Source organism: Bos mutus, chromosome 15, assembly GCF_027580195.1.
Source record: "Bos mutus isolate GX-2022 chromosome 15, NWIPB_WYAK_1.1, whole genome shotgun sequence".
NCBI classification, from domain to species: domain Eukaryota; kingdom Metazoa; phylum Chordata; class Mammalia; order Artiodactyla; family Bovidae; genus Bos; species Bos mutus.
The window spans coordinates 28,722,455-28,747,741 of NC_091631.1; the positions used below are offsets into that span (position 1 = coordinate 28,722,455).

Genomic DNA, 25,287 nt, shown 5'->3' on the forward strand with positions numbered 1-25,287 from the left:
TTTATTTTTTTGGCCTCGCCATGTAGCACGTGGGATCTTAGTTTCCCAGTGAGGGATCAAACCCATTCCCCCTGCATTGGAAGTGCAGAGTCCTAACTGCTGGACCACCAGGGAATTCCCAGTTATCTATTTTATATATAGTAGTGTGTATATATATTAGTATGCTAGTTTTATATATATATATATTAGTTTTATATATATTAGTATGCTAATCCCAACCTTCTAATTTATCCTTCCACCACCACCCCAAATTGAGAAATTTTTAAAGCATAATATATAAAATCAGTTGTGTTTCTATACATCAGCCATGAATGATCCAAAATCAAATTGAAAAAATGAGATTTACAATACCATCAAAAAGAATAAAATACTTAAGAATAAATTTAACCAGAAAAGTGCAGAACGTATTCTCTGAAAACTATAAACCATTGTTGAAAAAAATTAAAATTCTAAATAAATGGAAAGATATCTGTGTTCATGGATTGGAAGACTTAATATTGTAAAAATGACAGTATTTCCCAAATTGATCTATAGATTCAACATACTCCCTATATCACAAGTCCCTGCTGGATTTTTTATGGAAATGGGCAAGCTAGTCCTCCATAAATATTGTGGTTACTGTTATTTCAGATCTGTGTTTTTAAAAAATCGAGGCTATAAGGTAGAGAATTTATCAAAGGAGAATGAATAAAACTGAAGGCAGAATTCAGGAGGTAATTGTAATCCAAGCACTTGAGCCAGTGAAGCCAGAACTGTGGTGGTGGGGATGATCTGCAGTGCCGTGTCAGGAGGGTGAGTTGTTTGCTGTCACAAATTTATTGTTTTCTCATCGGTTGGGAATATATTTTGCCCCCACTTATTCTCAACAGAAGCGGTACCACAAGAAGCCAGGCATCACGCCATGAAGAGCATGTGCAGAACATCCGCCGATTCCATGAATCCCTGCAGCAGGCAGAGGCAATCTTGCCAAATGACGACAGACTGACCACATCGCCCTTGTCCTCGCGTACCTCCATTCTGACTTCTCTCAGGTGAGACTCTCCACTGAGAAAAGACACAGAGAACCATAGTGGAGCACAAGGTGGATGGGCAAAGGCAGCCTGCAGTATCTTTTCCATCAGCTGCCACTGCTCTGGGATGTTTTGCAGAGGCTTTTGTGTATGTTAGTGTCAAGGTGGACCTGGAACCTCACAGGATTCTTCACAGATGAATCTGTCTCAGCTTGGGGGCGTCCATTCTTCAGGGGGCTATGGTACTGGCCCACCTATAAATACAGAAACTTTAGATGAGTCACTAAATAACCACCCTCACATTGACTCTACAATTTACAAACCTCGTCCTGCCTACTGTCTTTATCCTCACAACCACTGGGTTCTTCCAGACCAGCATCTGCCCTGTTAATGCTTCCCTGTCTCTTTCTTAGCTCAGTCAGCATCTGAGCCAGAAAAGCACTGTGAGAGTTGAAAGGATCTTTATAGATCATCTGGACCAGCCCCTGGATTACCTAGTAAGAATGGTGGTGCAGTGGGAAGGATTTGGCTTCAGAGTCAGATAGATTTGATTTCCAATCATGGCTCTGCCATTCCCAACAGAGGAGACAGCCATGTTGCCATTATAGTTATAACCATGTATGTATGATAAGAATTCCAGATTTCCTGGCCAGGAGTACATGGAGGAATGAGTAACATTCTAGGTTGGCCATGGAAAGATACAAAGAAGTCACATTTGAACTGGTCTTTAAAGGAACAAGTCAACAAATGTGAAGGGCATTCTATTCAGGAAAAAACTGTTGTAAGGAGCATGAAACAATAAGCCCAGTTTGGGAAAGCAGTGAAGTTAGAGTGAAGCTGAGCATAAGACGTAAGGAGCGGGGCAAGTTCTGTGGGAGGCAGATTTGAAGGGCATTGAGCGTCAGGCTGAGTTTGGACTTGATTCTCAAATGGAAAGGTATGGGGCTGGGAGGAAGAGAATGTGTGAAATTTGACAAAGCAAATATAAAACAGGATTTTTTTTTGTAATTAATAACCTATTGTTTGATTTCATAAAACAAACTCAAAATGAAAGATTAGCAAAATCTTTTTTGGTGGGACATGGGTTAGAATGGACTGAGCAGTTGCACTGTAGACTGGGGAACTCCTCAAACTTGTAAGGAAGTAATATGTTCAGTTTCTCGGGTTAGTAAGATGCTGGAGACTGCAGGCCAAGTAAAACCATCAACAGTATGGCTGCGTGTTATTAGATCATTCACATGACACACTGGAACCCAATGAAGAAAGAGAAAAAGGAGCTCTGCTTTGCCCTGGAGCAGTTTCTCAGCCTCAGCACCTTTGACGTCTGAGCATGGATTTTGTCTGTGGGGGCCTGTCTGCACATTGTAGGATATTTAGCGGCATCCCCGGTCTCTGTCCACCAAATGCTAGTAGCACTCCTCCCCCATTTGTGACAACCAAAAATGGCTCCATACATGGCCAGACGTCCCCTTGGGGTACAACCATCAGGCTACAAGCCACTGCCCTAGAGGAGTGGTTCTCAAAATTTAGTGTGTATCAGAATCACATGAAGGGCTTGTTAAAACAGTGATTGCTGGAACCCACCCATAAGTTCCTGATTCAGTAAGTCTAGGATGGGGCCCAAGAATTTGCATCACTCAGGTGACGCTGCCGCTAGTCCTATAGCCAGGTTTTGAGAACCACTGCCGGAGACAGATTCTCTACAAAATAGAGATGAAACAAGATACTGTCAATTTTGCATTACTTCTTTGGGTTCACGAAGCCCTAAAACAAGTGTTTCATTTGAGTCACAGCAATCCTGTGAGACCTGCAGGGTGAGTATTACTAAACTTTTTTCACAGATGAGAAAATTGCAGCTTGGTGTCAATAGGTTCCGTACCCAGAACCTCAAACAAGGGCAGTTGGGTTGGCATATTTTCTAAAGCTTCACCAAGTTTACATGTGTCTGCATGCTCCTACTGCAGGTATCTAATCTGTGTAGCATAAACCCAGATATAAACACCTAAGTAAATCTGTGATTTGATAGAGTTGTGGCTTCTAGTAATAGAATAAGGATCAGCTTTGTCCTCTCATTTAATTTAGATTCAACTCTAAGATACGCAGACTCTTCTTAACAAAGGATAGAAAGACTGTTTACTTCATAGGGGTTTAATGTCTGTGTTGTGCCAGTTGTGCCAAGCACATTGAGAAACCTAGAGAAATAGAGAAGTTTGATATACTGTCTTCTGTTACCAAATGCTCATGGCCTAAGTAGGGAAGCTAAACTGACACATAATGAAAAACCTAAGGGAAATTTTAAGGCAGGAGGTTAGATGCCAAGAGTGAAGGAGTTGAAGGGAGAGGTGGTCCACTGATTTGGGGCAGTGGACTCTGAAAGGGAGAGCTGTGACCTACACCTTAAAAAGTGAATAGGACAGGGACAGAGAAGAGAGCAGCTTGAACTCACATTCTGGCACGCAGAGGTATGAGGCAGAAATGAGCCCAGTTGGAACAGAGCCTTTACTATAACGGAAAAAGCGTAAGTCTTGGAGTTCCAGTTTCTGAGTAACTGTGTGCTACTGCGTGTCTGGACAAATCATTTAAATTCTCTGAACCTCACATTCCTTATTGTAAAACAGTAATTGCTGGCCTCATCTGGTTGGATGAGTATTAAACAAGATAATGTATTTGAAAGCATAAAACATAAAATCCTATGCAAGTGAAGGTGATCATGGTTGGTGTGATTTCTCATTGGAATAGTAAGAATGAATGTGGCCCCATTAAAGACTTCTGAATTAAAGATTTTTAAGTCATTTATTCATGTCTGTTTATCCATGCAGCATTCATTTTTTGTGCCAACCACTGTCCTAGGTGCAGTAGATACAAAGGAGTCAGCACAGAGTTCACATCACATTAGGGGAAATTGATGTGAAACAAATCATGTGGTTGAAGAGTACAGAAGGAACTGTAGAGCACAGAGGAATGGCCCTTAAACCAACTTAGAGGGTCAGGGAAGGCTTGCTATAAGAGGTCACTTGCTTGAAGGATCAAGAATGGTGGTGGTTGTTGTTGAATCGCTGAGGCGTGTCCAGCTCTTGCAACCCCATGGACTGAAGTATGCCAGAAATGGTTTTAAGATAGTACGGATCAGTGCTAGCCCAGAGTTAGGGAAAGTGAGGACTGGAACGATGATAAGAATGGTTCCCTGTAAGGAGGTAGAATATTTGCTAGACATGAGAAGAGGAATTACATTAGCCAGACAGGAGGAGGAAATGTCCTTGGCAGTGGGATTGTAGTCGGTGAAGGATGAATTGGTGGATTGGAGAGAGACGGGCCCTTCTGTTAATAGATCAAGTAAGTTCCTAGCTCAAGCAATAGAATGTCAAAGGAACATAAAAGATGCTCATAATCGTAGTAAATGACCCTTTTGTCTTCTCCCTCTCTTCTTTTGCAGGAGGAATCTGAGTGAGCTAGATCAGATGCAGCGGTACTTCAACCAGAAGCTCACCAAGCCTTTGCTTCCCCTCAGCCCTCAGACGCACACTGCCATCTTGCAGTGCCAGGAGAGTCAGACGGACCGTCTTCGGCCAGCAGCCAGCAGCCTAGACCCCGAGAGCCAGTGCATCCTGGAGAAATCCAATAACCTGGTGTTGCAAGTCAGCTCCTTAATCACGGGTATGGCTCTTGTTGAGTTACTGTCACTGGGTGCTTATTCAGAAAGCATTTAAATGTGTGCAAACAAGCCCTTATGACAGATATAGACCAACAACTGTGACCATCGTACTTACTTGCCATCTTCCTTTTGGAAAGAGAAAATGTATGCAATGGAAAGAGCGCTGGACTAAGAGGCACGAGACCCAGGTTGAGTCCTTGGGGGTTTCTGGCACAAACGTACTATTTGACTCTGAATATATGCTTTCCCTTCTTAAGCTTCAGTTTCCCCAACCAGAAAAAGGGTTGGGGGGAGTCGGTTAGATGATTTCTGCAGTGGCAGTTTCTGAACACATGCCACTGTATTTTCTGAAAAACTCAACCACAAACATTAAAAATTTTAATTCTCCAAGGCCAGAAGACTACATTTTTAGCAAGCATCCCAGATGATGCTAGATGTTGGTGGTCCACAGTCCACCCTTTCAAAAACCCCTTAAAATGATAATTCTTGCTTTACTGCATTAAAATTATTGAGAGAACTTTAAAAAATCCAGATCCCAGTCTGCACTACAGGTCAAGTATAGCAGAATGTCTGAGGGTGGGGCCCAGGCATCAGGATATTTCAAAACTCTCTGGGTAATTCTGTTGTGCAGCCCAGAAAGAGACTGCTCTAGAACAAGTATTTCCAACTTGCCTGAGCTTAAGAATCACCTGGGACACTTATTTTGAAATACAAATTCCTGGGTTCTGCTCTGCTCCTCTGAATCAGAATCTAGGGTTAAGGTCTGGAAAACTGTACGAAGCACACCCGGGGGAATACTGAGAAATCAGCTAGATCAACATCTTTAGCCCTCACTTGGTATCACTTTTGCTCAAGCAAAATGTGTAGATTCTACAGAGGGATGAGTAAGTTCAGTTTTTTCCCTTTAAAAGGAGGAAAAAAGCCACCATGGTTGCTATTAAACACAAATCTAATCTTCTCCCAGATATATAACCTGTTGGTAACCAGAACCACAGCAGTGTACTCTGTATTTAGCTTCCACTTGCTTGGAAATAATCAGTCAGCTCTTTATTGATCACCAACTATGCCAGACATTATTGTGTTTCTAGTTCCAGCATTACACAGTGGTGGATAAGACAGGCATTGTCTGTGCTTTCATCAAGCATACATTCTATAGTCAACCAAAGAAGCTGCCCCCCAGAAAGAAAGCATAAGAGCACAACAGAGGGAGGCTTGTTTGAGGTGGAGGTGAGCGTGGATTAGGGGAATCCCTTTAAAGGTTAGAGGTAAAGAGAGCAAGGAGAATCAAAGGCTTAAAGCCGAAGGGCCTTAAAGGCAAGCTTGGGGGTTTAATCTTTATTCTGGAAGAAAATGGGGAGTTCTAAGCAGGGAATGACAGAAGGAGAACTGATTTTCAAAAGGAGAGAATGAATGTTGAAAGGAGCTACTGATTGCCTTTGTATGGGCTCATTTATGTTCATTCATCTCATGTATTTTTTTCCCCATGACCCTGTGAAAAAGATGGTGTTTTATCACGTTGTAAAGATAAACAGACTCATGATAATTTGCTCATAACCACAAAGTTGACAAGTAACAGTAGAGATTTGAAGCCAAGATTGGCTCCAAAGCCTGTGCCCCTTTCACGCTGCCTCCATTCTCTCCGTGTATCTCCCTTGCCTTACCATTTGGGTGATGGGTATTTCCTTGCTTTTATTTTCCAAGTAAATAGTTCTACTAATTGTCATCAAATAGGTAAATAAGTGGATTCTCATTTTGGTTTTTGATATAGGTAATTACTGAAGTAAATGGAAGCTTGAACATGCCCACCAGGACTCCCAGCTCCCAAGAATTCCTGAGCATGAGCAGATAGTCTCTGAAAGCGTTTCCACAGATGTAACCACAGCTATAAATAGATTAGATTTTGGTCTTCTGATATTAGAATAAAGTGCTAGAAATTGTATTGCCTTGAATATAGTTTCACTGATTCTTGGGAGTGAATTAACTATTATCTTTGAGGTTTGTTCGAAGTCTGATTGCAAGACTCCATCTGAAACTGGAACCTGGTGTGGGAGAGTTGAGTGGTCTGTGGCCATACCTTGTAGTAAGAGTGATATCTGTTACTGTTCAGATCTGCAGACTCTCACCAGGAATTCTCAAGGATCTGTGAGTTCTCACCAAGCCAGGAGTAGAAGCAGAGAAGTCACCGCCCTCCCAGATGCTCAGGACAGAGGGACCATGCAAGAACGAAGCACAAGTCCAGACCTGCCATTGGCAAGAGCTCCAGATGAGGGCAGGAGCTCCCCACCTCCCTCCGCTCTTAAAGAGACTTCAAGTGGAAGAGGAAAGGTTCATGAGGCCCTGGAGCACACGGTACCCATCACAAAAATGCAGAGCACCGAGGACACCGAGGCAGGCCCAGCCTTAAGTGATGAGGACTATGAGGAAGACATCATCGAGCCCAGGACCCTCAATGAGATCACCACTGTGACAGACAAAACTAGCCCGTGGTCCAGTTTCACGTCAGATGCAAGTGGGGGCATGAGCCCTCAGCCTGATGAGGCCCAGAGGGAAGGCTTCTCTTGTCCTTCAGAGTCTTTCCCCAGAGAGGAGCTCAGGGTCAGAAATAGCTTTTTGTCCAGCCCGGAAAGGACTGTCAATGCCTACTTGCATAGGCAAGGTTCTCCAAGCCAAAGTACTGCGTCTTGTGAGGGTGTGGCCTCTAAGGCCAGGGTTGGAGAGCCTGCCTCAGCAGACCCACAGCTCACCTCCCACATGACCCTCTCAGGAGCCCAGCAGAGTGACACTTGTGTTGGATGGCGCTCACCAAAGGCAGACCAGGACCAGGGCCCAAAGCCACAGTCCCAGGCTAAGAAGGAAGTGGCCTCCGATGAGCTAAGTGACTCTGCTGATAGCTCCGAGAAATTCCCTCTGCAGCCAGCATCCCAAAACAGAAGGGAAAACCATAAGGAACCACCCATCACCTGCCCTGACATCAGGCAGAAGCAGACAACCTCTGGGTCAGAGGTGTCCACAAGGCAGAGCCTCCTGTATCCTTTGGTGTTTCCCCCAAGTAGCCCCTTAAGCCATCTTTAGGCATTTTGGATGCTGGTATTTAGACCAGCCACATGAGTGATAAGTGTCCCCCCGCCCCCGCCCCAATCAAATGCACTCAGAGGCATGGGAATATCCCCTTCCTTCTGAAAACTCACCTTCACTAACCAGGTGCTGTGATTCTACCCTTATCATCGGGCCTCTGAAGCATAATGCTTTGCACTGGGTTTAGATGTTGGTAGCACATTCATTGGGCTTCCCTCATGGCTCAGTCGGTAAAGAATCCACCTGCAATGCGGGAGATAGGGTTTGATTCCTGGGTTGGGAAGATCCCCTGGAAAAGGACATGGCAACCCACTCTAATATTCTTGGCTGGAGAATCCTGTGGACAGAGGAGCCTGGCGGGCTACAGTCCATAGGATCACAAAGAGTCGGAGTGACTAAGCACAGCACCTTCATTAGCCTATCCTAGCCTGACTTATCTGATTAATTTCGGGTATTTTACACGTGAAGGCAAAGCTCTGCATCTAAGGTATGAGACCGTTATTCTCAGTTGAAGTTTCAGGGGAGGGTATAGAGAAAGGGGAAGAAGAGTCCTACCAGTGATTGAGCATTTACCATGTGCTAGGTGCTTTACATACATTCCAAGTTCAGTTACCGCAAGTCTTTAAAGTCAGTATCGTGTTTTTGTTTGTGTTTTTTTTTTTATATTTGTTTATTTTGGCTGCACTGGGTTTTAGTTGCAGCATGAGGGGTCTTTAATTGTGACATGTGGAATCTCGTTCCCTGACCAGGGATTGAACCCAGGCCCCCTGCATTGGGAGCTTGAAGTCTTAGCCACTGGACCACCAGGGAAGTCCTTAAAGTCAGTATCATTTCTGTTTTGCATGTAACAAAACAAAGACTAAGAATTATAGTGACATCTACTATTTAATTTTTTTTTAGGCAAGGGATGGGGCCAGATATAGGGGAAGTGGGTACCACTGAAATGGTCTTTGCCCACACCCGCTAGGATGGCAGTGTTGGTCAGGAGAAGTGTATCTAACACTCCCTCTCTTCCTCCTTTGAAATGCAGATGGGCATGTTATGGGGAAAGGAAACCACTTAGGACCATCAGTAACCCTCTCATCCATAGCCTAAACAGCTGATTGATCAGCTCACATGATATCCCAGTGACAAACGGGTTATCGCATGGCCAGTGGGGAAGCAGGCTGCCTTTGTGGTGCTTTGCAGTGATTTCTCTACTAGAAGTCAGGGACCTGGCTTCGACCCTTCAAGACCTAGCTCTTACTACTTGTATAACTTTAGGTATATAGTTTAACCCTTCTGAGCCTCGATTTCTTCACTTATAAGATGGAGGTAATAATCCCTTATCGGACTATATGCCCCAGGGAAGTCAAGGGCCCTGTCATTCTCTGTGTCCCCAGACATTGCAGACAAAAAAGGTCAGTAATATAGACTGAAGTGAACTGTCCGTTTCACAGGATTCTTAAGAAAATCAAATGAGTGGGAACGTTTGTACATACCACACAGATACGATTCTGGATGCAAGACAGACAGAAACCTGAGGGTTGGGGAGTATGGGCTCAGGAGAGACTTAAGCATGAAATGGCTGGAGGCTGAGCACTGCGAGCAGTCTGCTCGAGGTTCTTCCCTGCCTCATTCACCCTGGCTTCTAACGCTTCTGCCTCTGCAGTCAGTCTATGTGTGCTCAGAATTTAAGATCAGTGGAGGAGCAGTCACATGTGCCCAGGTCCTAAGCATACTGCTTTAATTTGGGCCTTCCAAACTACTCATTCTTCCAAAAAGTAAGGATAGCCAGGCCCTGTGCTGTGTAATTGCAGGCCCAAAAGCACAATTGTTAAAGTGCTGCAAATGCCAGCAATATGCAAATGCCACTCAATATGCCAGCAAATTTGGAAAACTCAGCAGTGGCCACGGGATGGAAAAGGTCAGTTTTCATTCCAGTCCCAAAGAAAGGCAATGCCAAAGAATGCTCAAACTACCACACGATTGCACTCACACGCCAGCAAAGTAATGCTCAAAATTCTCCCAAGCCAGGCTTCAACAGTATGTAAACCATGAAATTCCAGATGTTCAAGCTAGATTTAGAAAAGAGAGAGGAACCAGAGATCAAATTGCCAATATCCATTGGATCATAGAAAAAGTAAGAGAGTTCCAGAAAAACATCTCTTTCTGTTTTATTGACTATTCCAAAGCCTTTGACTGTGTGAATCACAACAGACTGTGGAAAATTCTTAAAGAGATGGGAATACCAGACCACCTGACCTACCTCCTGAGAAATCTGTATCCAGGTCAAGAAGCAACAGTTAGAACTGGACATGGAACAACAGACTGGTTCCAAATAGAGAGAGGAATACATCAAGGCTGTATATTGTCACCCTGCTTATTTAACTTCTATGCAGAGTACATCATGAGAAATGCTGGACTGGATGAAGCAAAAGTTGGAATCAAGATTGCCAGGAGAAATACCAATAACCTCAGATACACAGATGACACCACCCTTAGGGCAGAAAGCGAAGAACTAAAGAGCCTCTTGATGCAAGTGAAAGAGGAGAGTAAAAAAGTAGGCTTAAAGCTCAACATTCAGAAAACTAAGATCATGGCATCTGGTCCCATCACTTCATGGCAAATAGATGGGGAAACAATGGAAACAGTGAGAGACTTATTTGGGGGTGCTCCAAAATCACTGCAGATGATGACTGCAGCCATGAAGTTAAAAGATGCTTGCTTCTTGGAAGAAAAGCTATGACCAACCTAGACAGCGTATTGAAAAGCTTGGCCAACAAAGGTCCATCTAGTCAAAGCTATGGTTTTTCCAGTAGTCTTGTATGGATGTGAGAGTTGGACTATAAGGAAAGCTGAGCACCAAAGAATTGATGCTTTTGAACTGTGGTGTTGGAGAAGACTCTTGAGAGTCCCTTGGACTGCAAGGAGATCCAACCAGTCAGTCCTAAAGGAAGTCAGTCCTGAATATTCATTGGAAGGATTGATGCTGAAGCTGAAACTCCAATACTTTGGCCACCTGATGTGAAGAACTGACTCACTGGAAAAGACCCTGATATTGGGAAAGATTGAAGACAGGAGGAGAAGGGGACGACAGAGGATGAGATGATTGGATGGCATCACTGACTCGATGGATATGAGTTTGAGCAAGCTCTGGGAGTTGGTGATGGACAGGGAAGCCTGGTGTGCTGCAGTTCATGGGATTGCAAAGAGTCAGACATGACTGAGCAACTGAACTGAACTGTGCTATATAATAAGGACAGAGGTTTGGATCAAACCCTACCTCAAGAAGTTCCCATATGAGGTAGGAGACAGGTGATGACAGTAGCAGATTAAAACAGTACTTTTCTTGTGGGGGTTTTGTGAAAATTAAATGAACAAGGTAAACTACTTAGTATGGTGCTGGTAGGTAAACCGTGTTCAGCAAATGTTAGTGGTAAGCAAGTGCATGGTTGGTCAGATTTACACATTAGAGAATTCTCCCAGTGCCTTGTAGAGGGTGGATTAGGTCAGGAGAGACCAGAAGCAAGGAGACCAGGTAGGAAACTTGGGAGTAATAATAACAAATGAAGAAAGTCTCACCTAAAGCATAGACTGCTTTATGATGAGGGAGAAGGGGAGGGATTTGATAGGATTAAATAGGGGCAGGGGATGAGAAAGACAAAAACAGAAAGATATGACTTAGAGATTTCTGTCACAAGTAGGTTATTTACCAGGTAGGGAACAGCGCACAAAGTTAATCTGGAGGGAAAAGGCAGATTTCCATTTTGCATATTTGCATTTTGCCTATGAGAGGAGGACATGCCGGCTTGGAGCTCTGCTATAAAGGTCAGTGTTTCTAGAAACAGACGAGGTTGGCAGGGAGAGCCACGTGAGACAGAGCCCTGAGGACCACCAGCACGTGAGGGCGAGGGGAGCAGAGACCAGAGAGGAGGGCTGGTCAAGAGATGGGGGCAGCAGTTTCAGGGAGTGGTGGTCACCCCCACCAATGCTTAAGGCGGATCCAGCAGAAAGTGGGCTTTTGTGTTAGGAGGACAGTGCAGAGGTGGGGATGGAAAGCAGGTTTCAGTGGGGGAAGGAACCAGTGGTAACTTTTCCCTCTCAACTGGGGAGACAGGAACAGCTGACAGTGATTGAGTACATGCTCTGTATCGGGCACCATTCTAAGCACTCTGCATGTATAACATCATTTCATCCTTAAAAGGTATTATATCCATCTAATGAAATTAAAAGACGCTTACTCTTTGGAAGGAAAGTTATGACCAACCTAGATAGCATATTCAAAAGCAGAGACATTACTTTGCCAACAAAGGTTCGTCTAGTCAAGGCTATGGTTTTTCCTGTGGTCATGTATGGATGTGAGAGTTGGACTGTGAAGAAGGCTGAGCACCGAAGAATTGATGCTTTTGAACTGTGGTGTTGGAGAAGACTCTTGAGAGTCCCTTGGACTGCAAGGAGATCCAACTGGTCCATTCTGAAGGAGATCAGCCCTGGGATTTCTTTGGAGGGAATGATGCTAAAGCTGAAACTCCAGTACTCTGGCCACCTCATGCGAAGAGTTGACTCATTAGAAAAGACTCTGATGCTGGGAGGGATTGGGGGAAAGAGGAGAAGGGGACGACAGAGAATGAGATGGCTGGATGGCATCACTGACTCGATGGATGTGAGTCTCAGTGAACTCCAGGAGTTGGTGATGGACAGGGAGGCCTGGCGTGCTGTGATCCATGGGGTTGCAAAGAGTCAGACACGACTGAGCGACTTATCTGATCTGAATAGGTGAAGGAACACGCCCAAAATGTGAACTTGCCTGAAGTTACCATCTAATGTGAGACCGATTACTGCTCGAGTAGGACTCTTAGAAAGGCAGGTGGTTGCTGGGCTAACAAGGGGAGCTTTGTGTTTCAAACACACCCTGGACACCTCACAGCAGAGCTGTTCTCCCCACAGTATCAGCTGACTCTCAGGCAGAGTCCCCAGCAGTCAGAGCAGCAACAACAGCTAGGCCCTACCTCACTGAGGTCTCGGAGAATGTCTGAGTTTAAAGGGTTCTTTTCATCATGGTCTCCAACTCCACTCCCACTCATTCTGTAGATATTTATTAAACATTTATTGTGTCCCAGGTACTGTACTAGGTGACAGGAATGTAGTATGGAAAAGAGCTCATATTTGCCCTCCTCAAGTTCAAAGTCTAGCATTAGAACAGTATTAGACCAGTTTGCATCAGAACCATACTTAGCTTACTTAACAGAAACAAAAATGTAGACCATCAAAATAGTCCCCTCCCTCGAATTCCCTGGCAGTCCAGTGGTAAGGACTCGGTGCTTTCATTCCATGGCCCAGGTTCAATCCCTAGTCGGGGAGCTAAGATCCTGCAAGCCTCGAGGAGGGGCCAAAAAGATATTCCCCTCCCAAATTCAATCGGCACTTTGAACCAGTAGTACTGGGTCTCTCCAGAGCATACAGAGAAGTGCAAGTCCAGTACCTGCCTTCCAGAGCCCACGTCGCGATGGTGGGTCAGCTGTGCCCAATCAGAGCCATTTCTACGTGTGAGCACAGAACGTAGGACAGGCCCTCCTTCGGTGCCCGGCACCACCTTCCAGCCTGAGGCACTGCCCTGGAGCCGCCTTCTCACTTGACCCCGTCTGTCAGGTTCTAACCAGCAGGCCCTCAGCAAGAATCATCCAATGCTTGCTGCCTGTCAGCCTCACGCGGGCTCTAGGGAGTTTGTGAGGTGACTGAAGGAAGTACAGTGCCTCTGCCTTTGAGAAGCTTAGTGAATACTGAGGGAAACGAATGGAGAATCATATCAGATTAAGTAAGCATTAGCCTTTGTTTCAGACTGTGCTCTGGACTAGGAAGGAGGGATCATTGTGGGCTATAATTTAGAGAAGGCTTCCTGGAGAAGGTGAGATTTGAACTGACCTATAAAGTATAAACTGATCTATATCTATATTGTAACGGAGTTCACAGGGCCTCCTCAGCATAGGGAACCACTTGAGCAAAGGATTCATGGACAGGAGTAAGTTGGGTGGGGCTGGGGGCATAAAAGAGTGGTTGAGGTCAAAGGATACTGGTCAGGAGACGATTTCCAGGTATTTGTGTCCCTTAACTACCTTTACAGCCCAGAGCCCATTGTGGTCCCCAACTTCTTTCTACCTCCTCAGGAGTTGGCGGCCTCCCTGCGGATGCTCTCCATTTCCGCAGCTCTGCCACCACCAGCCACAACAGATCAGGTAAGAGGATACCCAGCCGACCTGTTTCCCGTAGAGTCATCTCTTCAGTGAAAGTGTACAGAATGCAGAATGGCCCCGGCCACACTCCTGTGTGGTCACAGTGGTTACTCTCTTGCACTGTGCACCTGTGGGCACAGCAGTGAAGGAGCTCAGGAAAAGTGAGGAATTGCATATGTGTGAAGAGAAGGCATTGTTCGCTAAGATGACAGGTAGGAGAATTAGCACAGAAGCGGAAAAACAGGACTCAGCTAAGATACGCATATGAGTGCTTTGGAAGCCTCAGGCAGGAGATGCAAAGACCAGATTATTCATCATGCAGCCAAGTAGGCGCTTAGAACCTTGGTACAAATCCTAGCTGTCGTCTTTTCTGCCTTGGCACAGCACCTCACCTTTCTAATATCTACTTCTCGAAATCATTCAGTATTTACTGAGTACCTGTGCTGTATCAGGCACGGTGCTACGTGCTGAGTGTACAGTAGTAAATAAGGCAAATTCCCTGTCTTAATGGAGTACAAATCGTAAAGAAAAAATATTTACCAATTGTGACGAGTACTGGATGCTCTGAGAAAGAACAGGCTGTCTGAAGAGGCAGTGTTTGAGCTGAAAATGATCATGGTGGTACTGACCAGGTACCCCACACTGCTTAAGCGCTTTGTTAGCTCCTTTACTTCAGCAACCTTATGAAGTACATCCTTGTATCTCTGTTTTAAGAGGAGAAAACGGAGGCACAAAGAGGTAAAATAACTTGCTTCACACAAGTAGTGAAGTGGTAGAAACAGAACTGGAATCCAAGCATTCTGGTTTCACATTCTGTGTTTCTAACTACTGTACTCTGCTGAGGAGACACAAAGCCACTGCCTCGTGCAGCTCTTATTTTTAATTCCCCTTTTTATTATTTGGGCACCCAATTTATAAATGAAATTTTGGAGTAAATTTCTGTTGATTATACAGTCACAATGGTTAAGGTCATCTCACCTATTGTCCAGTAAAGACTTTTTTTTAATTTTTATTTTATATTGGAGAATAAATGATTTAAAATATTTCAGGTATACAGCAAATTGATTCAGTTATATATATATATATACACACACACACACACAGTTTTTCAGATTATTTTCCCATATAGGTTATTAGAGAACATTGAGTAGAGTTCCCTGTGTTATACAGTAGATCCTTGTTGATTATCTGTTTTATATTTATTAACAGTGGTGTCTATATGTTAATCCCATACTTCCAGTTTACCCCTCCCACACACACACCTTTTGTCTTTGGGAATCATAAGTTTTAAGTCTGTGAATCTATTTCTGTTTGGTAAACCAGTTCATTTGTATCATTTTTTAGATTCCACATATAAGTGATATCATATGATATTTGTCTTTGACTTAATTCACTTAGTATGATCAACTTTAGGTACATCCATGTTGCTGCCAATGGCATTGTTTCATTGTTTTCTTTGGCTGAGTAATATTCCATTGTATATGTCTACCATATCTTCTTTATCCATTTTTCTGCCATTGGACATTTAGGTTGCTTCCATGTCTTGGCTATTTTAAGTCATGCTATAGTGAACACTGGGGAGCATGTATCCTTTTGGATTATGGTTTTTCCCTTGATATAAGCCCAGGAGTGGGATTGCTGGATCATTTGGTAGCTCTGTTTTTAGTTTTTGAGGAACCTCCATACTGTTCTCCTCAGTTGGTTGTACCAATTTACATTCCCTTTTCTCCACACTCTCACCAGTATTTATTATTTGTAGACTTTTTGAGATCCAGTCAGTCCATCGTAAAGGAAATCAGTCCTGAATATTCATTGGAAGGACTGATGCTGAAGCTGAAACTCCAATCCTTTGGCCACCTGATGCGAAGAAACTGACTCATTTGAAAAGACCCTGATGCTGGGAAAGATTGAAGGTGGGAGGAGAAGGGGATGACAAAGGATGATATGGTTGGATGGCATCACCAACTCGATGGACATGAGTTTGAGTAACTCCAGGAGTTGGTAATGGACAGGGAGGCCTGGTGTGCTGCAATCCATGGGGTCGCAGAGTCGGACATGACTAAGCGACTGAACTGAACCAATGATAGACATTCTGACCAGTATAAGGTGATACCTCATTGTGGATTTGATTTTCATTTCTCTGGTAATCAGCAGTGTTGAGCATCTTTTCACATACTTTTTGGCCTTCTATCTGTACCCTCTGAAGAAATGTCTGTTTAGATCCTCTGCATTTTTTGATTGAGGTCTTTGTATGTTTTGGAGATTAATCCCTTGTCAGTTGCTTCATTTGCAAATATTTTCTCCCATTCTGTGGGTTGTCTTTTCATATTGTTTATGGTTTCCTTTGATGTGCAAAATCTTTTAAGCTTAATTAGATCTCATTTGTTTATATTTTATTTTCATTACTCTAGGAAGTGGATGTAGAGCTTTGAAAAAAGCCATTTTAGAGAATAATACATGCTGTGAGCAAAATGTATTAGCTTATTTGTTAATTATAATAGCTAACTCCTATTTAATGCTTACTATGCACTAGACCAGAGAAGGCAATGGCACCCCACTGCAGTACTCTTGCCTGGAGAATCCCATGGATGGAGGAGCCTGGAAGGCTGCAGTCCATGGGGTCACTGAGGGTTGGACACGACTGAGCGACTTCACTTTCACTTTTCACTTTCATGCATTGGAGAAGGAAATGGCAACCCACTCCAGTGTTCTTGCCTGGAGAATCCCAGGGACGGGGGAGCCTGGTAGGCTGACATCTATGGGGTCGCACAGAGTCGGACACGACTGAAGTGACTTAGCCTAGCCTAGCCTATGCACTAGACATTATTCTAAGCACTTTACATATATAAACCGATTTAATTCTCCCAAGCACCCAACAAGAGAGGTACTATTGTTATCTCCACTTAATAGATGAGAAGACTAATACAGAACCTCCCATACAGACCTACTGTAGTTTTTATTCTATAGAAACTGAGACAAATATAAAGTTAAGTATGTTCTCACCTGCCCAGGGTCTCCTAACCAGTAAAGAAAAATGCATGACTCCAAACTGTGCTTTCCATTGCACCATTTTAAAATCATGACATTTGGCTTACAGTATAGTTTTCTAGCTAATTTACCTTCTTTCTGTAGGTCTCCTTTTGCAGTTAACATTTGAACATTTTTTGTGCTCTTCCAGAGCCTACTTTGATGACAGATGGAGTCAGTCCAGAAGTATCCCGGAAACCTGGGGTATAGTCCTGCAGAGATGTCTATTCTTTCACTGGTTTCCTTCCCCACCTCTCCCTCATCTACCCCAGCACCATTTTAAGGACACCTCATTTATTTGGCACATGGATCAGTCTTAAGTTCCCACACATCTCAGTTTTTATCAGATATGTATTCCTGTCCTAGAGGAGGAGAGGTGCCAGTCCCCACCAGGAGCTCTGCATTTCTGGGGCCTTGTTTCTGCGCTGGCTCAGGTCACTGGTTCACTCCTACTCTGCATCTCCCCTTGCATGTCCTTTGTATATACATCAGCACTTATGCCAGCGGAGCAGGGCCGTGTCCAGCACCAAGCACAAGCTTTTGAGCAAGACCACCTATGAAGTGAAATAATGAATCTCACGTAGTGATCTTGGGCAGGTGACTTGGCCTTTCTCTCTCTCTTTTTTTTTTTTGAAGTAACATCAGGCTAATATGATTCTTACCTAATAAGAGGATGATAAGAATTACCCTAGAGAAAAAAAGCAGGCACTGTTAAGTTTCCTTTCCCTCTTCCCCTCCCGGCCAGGTGGGTGAAATGTCAGTGAGTTGTGCCCTGTAGGAAGGGAAGCCTTTGAATCACTGTGTCCAAGCCAAACAGAACTGCTCTTCCTGCTTTTGTGTTTCTGCCTTCATGATGTGCCAGCTCCTGGGGACTTATTGTCTTTAATCTATTAAATATACAAAGGATGGGAGGGGAAGATGTAAGAATGTTTACTTCAGTTAAAGGGCACGTCTAGTTCTGAGAAAGATAAGTCTCACACACTTTCAGCCTTGTTTCATTGTTATTTATTTTGGGTTGCCTTGGGTCCCCGTTGCTGCGCGGTCTTTCTCTGATTGCAGTGTGTAGTCTCACTGTCGTGGCTTCTCCTGTTGCAGAGAAACTCTAGTGCACACGGGCTCAGTAGTTGTGGCACAAAGGCTTAAGTTGTCCCGAGGCATGTGGAATCTTTCCAGACCAGGGATTCCTGAACTGGCAAACGGACTCAACCACTGGATGACCAGGGAAGTCTGCCTTTTTTCTTTCTTTCCCACAACAAAACTCCATTGTTTGCTGCTCTCAGAACACCTGTCTCCTCAGGACCTCATCTTGGGTCCTAGTTAGGATAGCCAGTCGTCACAGTTCACCCAGAATTGTCTCATTCAGCATTGAAAGCCCCAGGACCCAGGCAACATCAGGATGTTGGCCATCCTCACTGGTTATGAGCCTCTCACTCCTTGATGTGTTTGTAGCAGTGTATTTTCTCCATCCTATGCTCTTGGCTTCATTCCTCCTTTACACCCTGGTCTCAGCCTATTACCGTTTCTCTTCAGCATGAAGAACTTCCTTCAGAATTTCATATAGTGCAGACCTATGGGAACTGATGCTCTCAGCTTCAGTTGGCTGAAAATATATTTTACCTTCATTTTTCAAACACTTTTTTCCACTGGATATAGAATCAAACTTGAATTGTGTTTGTTTTAGCATTTTACTTATTTATTTTTGGTCACTCGAAGGATCTTAGTTCCCTGACTAGAGATTGAACCCAGGCCCTCAGCAATGAAAGCTCTGCATCCTAACCACGGGACCACCAGGCAATTCCATTTAGAACTATCCCTCCACATTCTACTGACTTCCAATGTTTCAGGTGAGAAACAACTATAATTCTCATTGTTATATGAGAATCTCATGCCTCAAATGTTATATGACCTTTACTCTTTGGCTGCTTTTAATATTTTTGTCTCTGGTTTTTAACAGTTTGACTACAACCGTTCATAGTTGTAGAGGCAGGGGACTGGATGAGGAAGAAGAGCACATAGTCTATTCATCAATATTGATGATACTTTAGTTCTTAGGTTGGGTTGTCTATTTATAGATGTTCATTTTTATTATGCTTCATAATTTACATCTGTTACATATTCTCTGGTTTGTTACACAGTGAAAACACAAAATCATATGTAATTTAAATTTTAAGAATGATTGAATGGTGACAAAATGGAGACACCAGCTTCTTCCATAGATTTGGCTATGAATGGATCAGAAGGATAGAGTAGTGGGTGCAGTAGCATCTGAGACGGGAAGTTTGTTTTTTGTTTTTATACGAAAGCTTTTTCTGAGTACCGAGTACAGTGACCAGTAGAGAAAGAGAGAAGAGGAAGATGCTGGAGAGGGAAAAAGAATAGAGAAACTGCGCCCTGGGTTGTAGAGATTGCATGGGATCCAGAGCACGTGTGGGTTAGCCTTTTGACAAGTAGAAAACTCACCCTGCAGCAGAGCACGTGTGGGTTAACCTTTAGACTAGTAGAAAACTCCCTGCAGCATCCATGCAGGCAAAGAGGGTGGGCACTAAAGCAGATAGGGTTAGATGTGGTAATAGAGTTTCCCATCTGATGAAAGCTTCTGTTTGCTTGTCTTCTGTTTTTGGTTAGGTTTCAGGCCCAGTCAACAGCTCAAAGTGAGAGGTAGGCAGGGGAGGGCAGGAGCCTTGTCATGTATCCCCAGCTTGAGGATTCCATCTATTTTGCCTCTTCCTAAGGCCCTGAAGGCTGAAGAGCCTTTGAGAAGCTGGACTTTTCTCAAGCAGTGTCCTGGGACAGCTATACAGTAGCTCACCTGGCTTCACAAGATCTAAGGGAAGGCCTAGTCCTTCTTCCACACTGAAACAGAGTACCTGCACCCAGGAGCTTCCCAGTCTCCACTCCAGCGTTTGTGAGGCTGGCATTTCCCCTCTGTCCCCCACAGTACAGTGGATACAGGACTCTGCGTGACCTTCGGCAGATCTTCTGATCTGAGTCAGTGTCATCTGTCAGATGGGGTTATAAGGCCTGGAAGCCTGGTTGTACTGAACGGAACCAGGTGTCACACAGAGAGGATAAGGGGAGCTCTCAGCCCTCTTTCCTCATGACTGTTTGATCTTCTGGTTTTCACCTCTTCAAGAAGCAAAAGAGGGAGAAGGATGGCAGGTCTGGCAGGAACACTCCAGCAGCACATTAGAAATTATTGGGTTGGCAAAAAAAAAGTTTGTTTGGGTTTTTCCATAACATCGTGCAGAAAAAATCCAAACCTTTTCGCCCACCCGATACTTATGAATCAGTCAGGTTCTATTTCTTCTTTCTCTTCCTTCTTTGTGATAAGGTAACTCTTCACCAGGACAGCTCCCGGGTTTTATTTATAGTTACATCTGGTTCTGTTTGCTTAGTTTCCAGGGGCAAACAAATTTTATCAGATTTCCTAAAAAGGAGGTAGAGGGTGCAACAGCGTTAATGTATGTGTTGTTTTCCCCAGGCTTACGTCTTCTGCTCTTGCACATGTTTCTTTGGGAAAGTCTCAACCACTTCAGTTAATTTCAGTTACTATTACAGTTTGACTCTCGAATCCTTACTTTCAGCCTAGACTTCTCTGCCGTGCTGTAGACACATGTGGGCCCAGCAGCATCCTGAAGTCTTTTAGTTGATGTTACAAACAGTTCAGCACATCCAGAACTTGAGCCTGTTACCTTCCTTTGCACACCTGCCCCTACTGCGTGCATCCCTTATCTCAGTAGATGCGACCACCATCCTGTACTTACCCTGCCAGAGTATATGTGTCATCTTCCTTTCCTCCTCCCCTCCTCCTACTCTTTATCCCCCATACCTACAGCCAGTCTATCACTGAGGCCTGTTAATTCTGTCCCCTAAATATCGTTGAATCCGCTCACTTCTCACCATTCCATTACCTCATCCCAGTCATCTCCATAGCTGTTTATAACTAGTCTACTCATACCCACACCCTCCACTACTGTGCGTCTCCATACTGCATCTCCACTGGGCTTGCCCGCTATAATTGACTTTTACCACACTCTGCCTCCAGAGCATGGAGGGATTCTTCAAGATTGTCAAAAAAAAAAACACTTCCATATTCCTAAACCAGTTACTCAGTCCAAGTGCCCAGTTTATTTGACCTCTCAGCAGCATATGATACACTTGATCTCTCTCCTTTAAACAGTTTCTTCACTTGTTTCTAAGACATCAGTGCTTCTCGGTTCTTCTCCTCCCTTGTTGGCAGCTCCTGCTCAGCCACCTTTGCTGGTTTTCCTCATTTATTCTACTTGTGAATACAGGGGTGACCCAGGATGTGGTCTTATACTTCTCTATTTACACTTACTTTCTAGATGACCTTGTCTGATCTCAAGGCTTTGAATCCCATTTATACATTGAAGACTCATAATGACCATCTTAGCCCAGACCTGTCCTCTGACTCTAGGCTCATAGGTCTGGCTAACTATGTAGCATCTCAACTTGGATATCTAATAGGTATCTGAAGTTCAGCATACCCAAAACTCAGCTCCAGAGTATTCCTCAAATCTGTTCTTCAGTCTTCTCCATCTCAGTTAATAGCTATTCTCTCTTTCTGGTTTAGTTGTTCCTACCAAAACCCATGGAATCCTCCCTGATGCCTTGATTTCTAATCCACCAGGAAATTCTGGCTGCTCTGCCTTTAAATTCAGACCCAGCCAGTGCTCACATTCCCAGCATTACCTGGCCTAAACTGCCATCATGTCCCACCTCACTTGCCTTTCTGCTCCTGCCTTTGCCCCTGGCAACCCACTCCCCATGCAGTATCCTGTTAAGTTTTTAAGATGTTAAGTAAATCATGGGATGATTCATGTGACTCCTCCACTCAGAACCCTCCAGTAACTTAACACTGATGACTAGGAGAGCCCAAAGTGACCGGAGGACAGGCAGGCCAGAGAGTAGGAAAGTAAATAGGGCCTCAAACTTGAAATGGACATCTTTCAGCAAATTGCAAAGTCCTGAACTCTGTACACAAGTAGAGAAGGAGCTGTGGCCTCTTCCTCACCCCCACGCTTCCAAACACCCCCACACCTGCCAAAGCTTACAGTTCCCCCAGGGGATTTATCTATATATGTTCATTTCAGTTCGGTCGTTCGGAGAAGGCAATGGCACCCCACTCCAGTACTCTTGCCTGGAAAATCCCACGGACGTAGGAGCCTGGTAGGCTGCAGTCCATGGGGTCGCTAAGAGTCGGACACGACTGAGCGACTTCACTTTCAGTTTCATGCATTGGAGAAAGACATGGCAACCCACTCCAGTGTTCTTGCTTGGAGAAGCCCAGGGACGGGGGAGCCTGGTGGGCTGCCGTCTCTGGGGTCGCACAGAGTCAGACACGACTGAAGCGACTTAGCAGCAGCAGCAGCAGCAGCAGTTCAGTCATTCAGTCGTGTCCGACTCTTTGCAACCCCATAAATCGCAGCACACCAAGCCTCCCTGTCCATCACCAGCTCCTAGAGTTCACTCAGACTCACGTCCATCGAATCAGTGATGCTATCCAGCCATCTCATCCTCTGTTGTCCCCTTTTCCTCCTGCCTGGATCATCCGCTGTATGTTAAGTTCCACCAACTCCGTCAAGTTCGTTTGTCTGATGTAGAAACGCTGGACCTGGTGCCATGGACCATGTCTTCAGGGAGGGCACAGTTCCTTGAGAGGCCCTGGCCACCAAACTACTCAACTGACTTTCTCAAATGCCATTTAGCCTATATTAGTACTGAACAAAACAAAGAGAATGAGTACAGGGAAAGGCTAACAGAGCCATCGTGAGGGGTCCTGTAGGAGGCGGAAGACAAGGCCAGGCGTAAGTGTCCCCTCGAAAGCCTTCAGTTGCCCAGCCCCCTCCCACCCAGAGGTTTCAGACATCACAGGGATCGAGGTGCTCCGGGCCAGCGGGGGAGCTGAGAGCGAACCTGCTCTCGTCCTGGCTCTGCTGCTGGCCTTCTGAGGTGCCACACAGTCTGGGGAGGCAGTACGGACCTAGTTTGTAGCTGTGCCTCCTTCAAAGACTCCCACACAGTCTTGTATAGCGGTTAAGTGCATGGCCTCCAAATAAGACAGCCTAAGTTCAGAACTCAGCTTTGCCACTTTCTAGCTGTGTCACCCAGCACAAGTTACCTAACTTCTCTGTGCTTCAGTGCCTTTATCTGAGTCCTGAGGCAGCTTCTTTTCTCCCAGGAGCTCAAATAATTTTCCTGTCCCTTGGTTTCCCTTCCCCAGCCCAGAGCCATTTAAGAGAAACACTGTCTTGCTGGAGGAACCCAGCCTACCACAAGATCACCAGGCCGGATGGTGGAGTCCAAGGGAACTTCCTGGCTGACCTGCCCCTCTTGGGGCAAGAAGCCTGACCCATTTCCTCCCTCTTTCAGAGTCCCTAGCCCTCTGCAGAGCCCCAGGAGGAGACCCAAAAGTCAAAGCGTTTCTGATTAGGGCCACACAAAGCTTTAGGGAGGAGAAGAGCTCTCTGGCCAAGGGTGTACAGAAGTCAGGGGACACAGCCAAAGTTGGCTGGTGGCCGCCCTGGCCCGAGTCAGCAGGCACCGAGAGGGAGAGGGCCTGCAGGGCTGCAGACAGGTGCTCGGCTGGAGTTGCCTGAGCAGCTCTGCGGCCAGAGTCTTCCGGGAGTGTCACTTTACCTTTTCCTGCCCAGGAACCAGGACTTCTGAGTCCTTTCCCCAGGCAGGGCATGGGTTCAGAAGGCTGAGGCGTCTTGATCTAGCCCAGCTTCCTTGTGCAGATTAGGAGACTGAGGCCTGGGCTGAGGGGTAACCCAGGGCCTGTGGAATAGGTCTGTTTTCAGGGAAGCCCTCTTGGAGGAGGGGAGGGAGGCATCAGGGCGTGAGGAAAGGTGGTGAGCGCCACATGACCAGAGCTCTACGACAGGATTACAGGGGGCCCTTGGAGCATGGAGCCCCGCCATGCTGCAGCCAGGCTCGGTGGTCAGATTTAGGACTTGCCTGTCAGGGCTGGGCCCCCGGCCTGCGCATCTTGTCCTCACTTACCCCCTGCTCCGAGTTACAGCTGCTGAGTCTGCTACTTCCTGCAGCACAAGGAAGTCCTAATCTCAGCCTTCAGACGGGACTCTGGGCACCGCCCCAGGGGAGGCAGCCAGCCGAGGGGGTGAAAGGTGAACAGGCGGCGGCGGTGCTGAGCCTCACTCAACTCTGTCAGCAGCGCCATCCAAGCCGGAACCGGACGCTGTTTACTTTCAGTTTTCAGCTCTTTGGAAAGTCACTTCCGGCTCCTGAGTCAGTGTTTATGTCATATAAGGGGTCTGCTCTGGAGTAAAGAGCAACTTCAGCCCTGTTGCCGGGCCCAGGAGCTCACTGGTGGGGGGTGGTAGGAGGGGAGCATGGCCAGTGCTGGGCTTGCCTTGGGAGGCGCCGCACCCCCTCGCACTGCGCCTTAAGTGCGGTCTGAGAGCAGCAGGTCCTGGTTCTGCTCTCCGCTCTGGTGCTACTTGGCCCTTCCCTTGAGAGGATGGCATATCGGCCCAGAGCCTTGGTCATGTCTGAATTGTATTTCAGCTTCACAGTAGACATGGGGCAAGGAAGGGGCGTTCTCTTGGTAATGAAGGTACCAAGGTCCACTTGGTAATGAAGGTACCAGGACCCAGAGAGAGAGAGAGAGTTTTGGCCTCAAGCAAGTGAGGCCCAGTGCAGAACTGGCTGCAGCCCAGTGTTCCTTCCACTCCACCCCACCACCTCCCCTCTGAGAAGGTCCAGGGACACCCTGAAGCAGGGGTAAATGGGGGCACGTGCACCCACCACCCTCCAGGGAACATGTGGCCTATTTAGGGACATCCATCTGGGGACTGGATGGAGGGAACACAAACCCAGGGGCTTCGATCACATTTCAGACCAAAGAAGAAGGCTAGAGCATTCTGAGAAGACATTGCATCACAGGGAGTTGGCCAAACAGGAAGCCACGAACCAAGAGAAGTCCCTGGGTTACAGGGCAGCTCCTCTTGTATTATCTGTTCATCTTGATCTGTTCTCAGATGAGGAAACCAAGGCCCAGAGAAGAAGTGACTTGCCCAAAGCCACTTGGCTAAGAAGTGGTAGAGCCAGGACTAGAACCAGCTCCCTGGCCAAGGTCAGAGAACCCCAGCTCCTCACTTTGAGGAGCCCCAGGAGGCCCCGTGTTTTCCTGCCACCACGTTCCTTACTTGTTCCCTGATGCTTTATTTTCTCCCAGTGGAATTCTACCTTTGAAACTCCTTTGAGACATCTGTCTCAAACAGACTGAAAGGCCTATCCATGTTCATGACCTGGGTGTCTAGGTGCC

The 25,287-nt window shown here is 45.6% G+C and overlaps 1 protein-coding gene and 1 long non-coding RNA gene across 2 annotated transcripts in view; one reads left to right on the plus strand and one right to left on the minus strand.

Moving 5' to 3' along the window:
- C2CD3 (C2 domain containing 3 centriole elongation regulator) overlaps positions 1-25,287 on the plus strand; it is a 126,909-nt gene that overhangs the window by 97,914 nt on the left and 3,708 nt on the right. Inside the window, exons 29-32 of the mRNA XM_070383735.1 lie at positions 870-1,031; positions 4,444-4,664; positions 6,770-7,688; positions 13,841-13,952. Of these exons, the coding sequence (XP_070239836.1) occupies positions 870-1,031; positions 4,444-4,664; positions 6,770-7,688; positions 13,841-13,952 (1,414 nt within the window). The remainder of the gene's footprint in view (positions 1-869; positions 1,032-4,443; positions 4,665-6,769; positions 7,689-13,840; positions 13,953-25,287) is intronic.
- On the minus strand, positions 1,042-25,077 carry LOC138990993 (uncharacterized). The gene is made up of 3 exons (XR_011467025.1): positions 24,003-25,077; positions 7,851-7,980; positions 1,042-1,264 (listed from the first exon to the last, which is right to left on the minus strand). It is a non-coding gene; the product is annotated as an uncharacterized lncRNA (long non-coding RNA).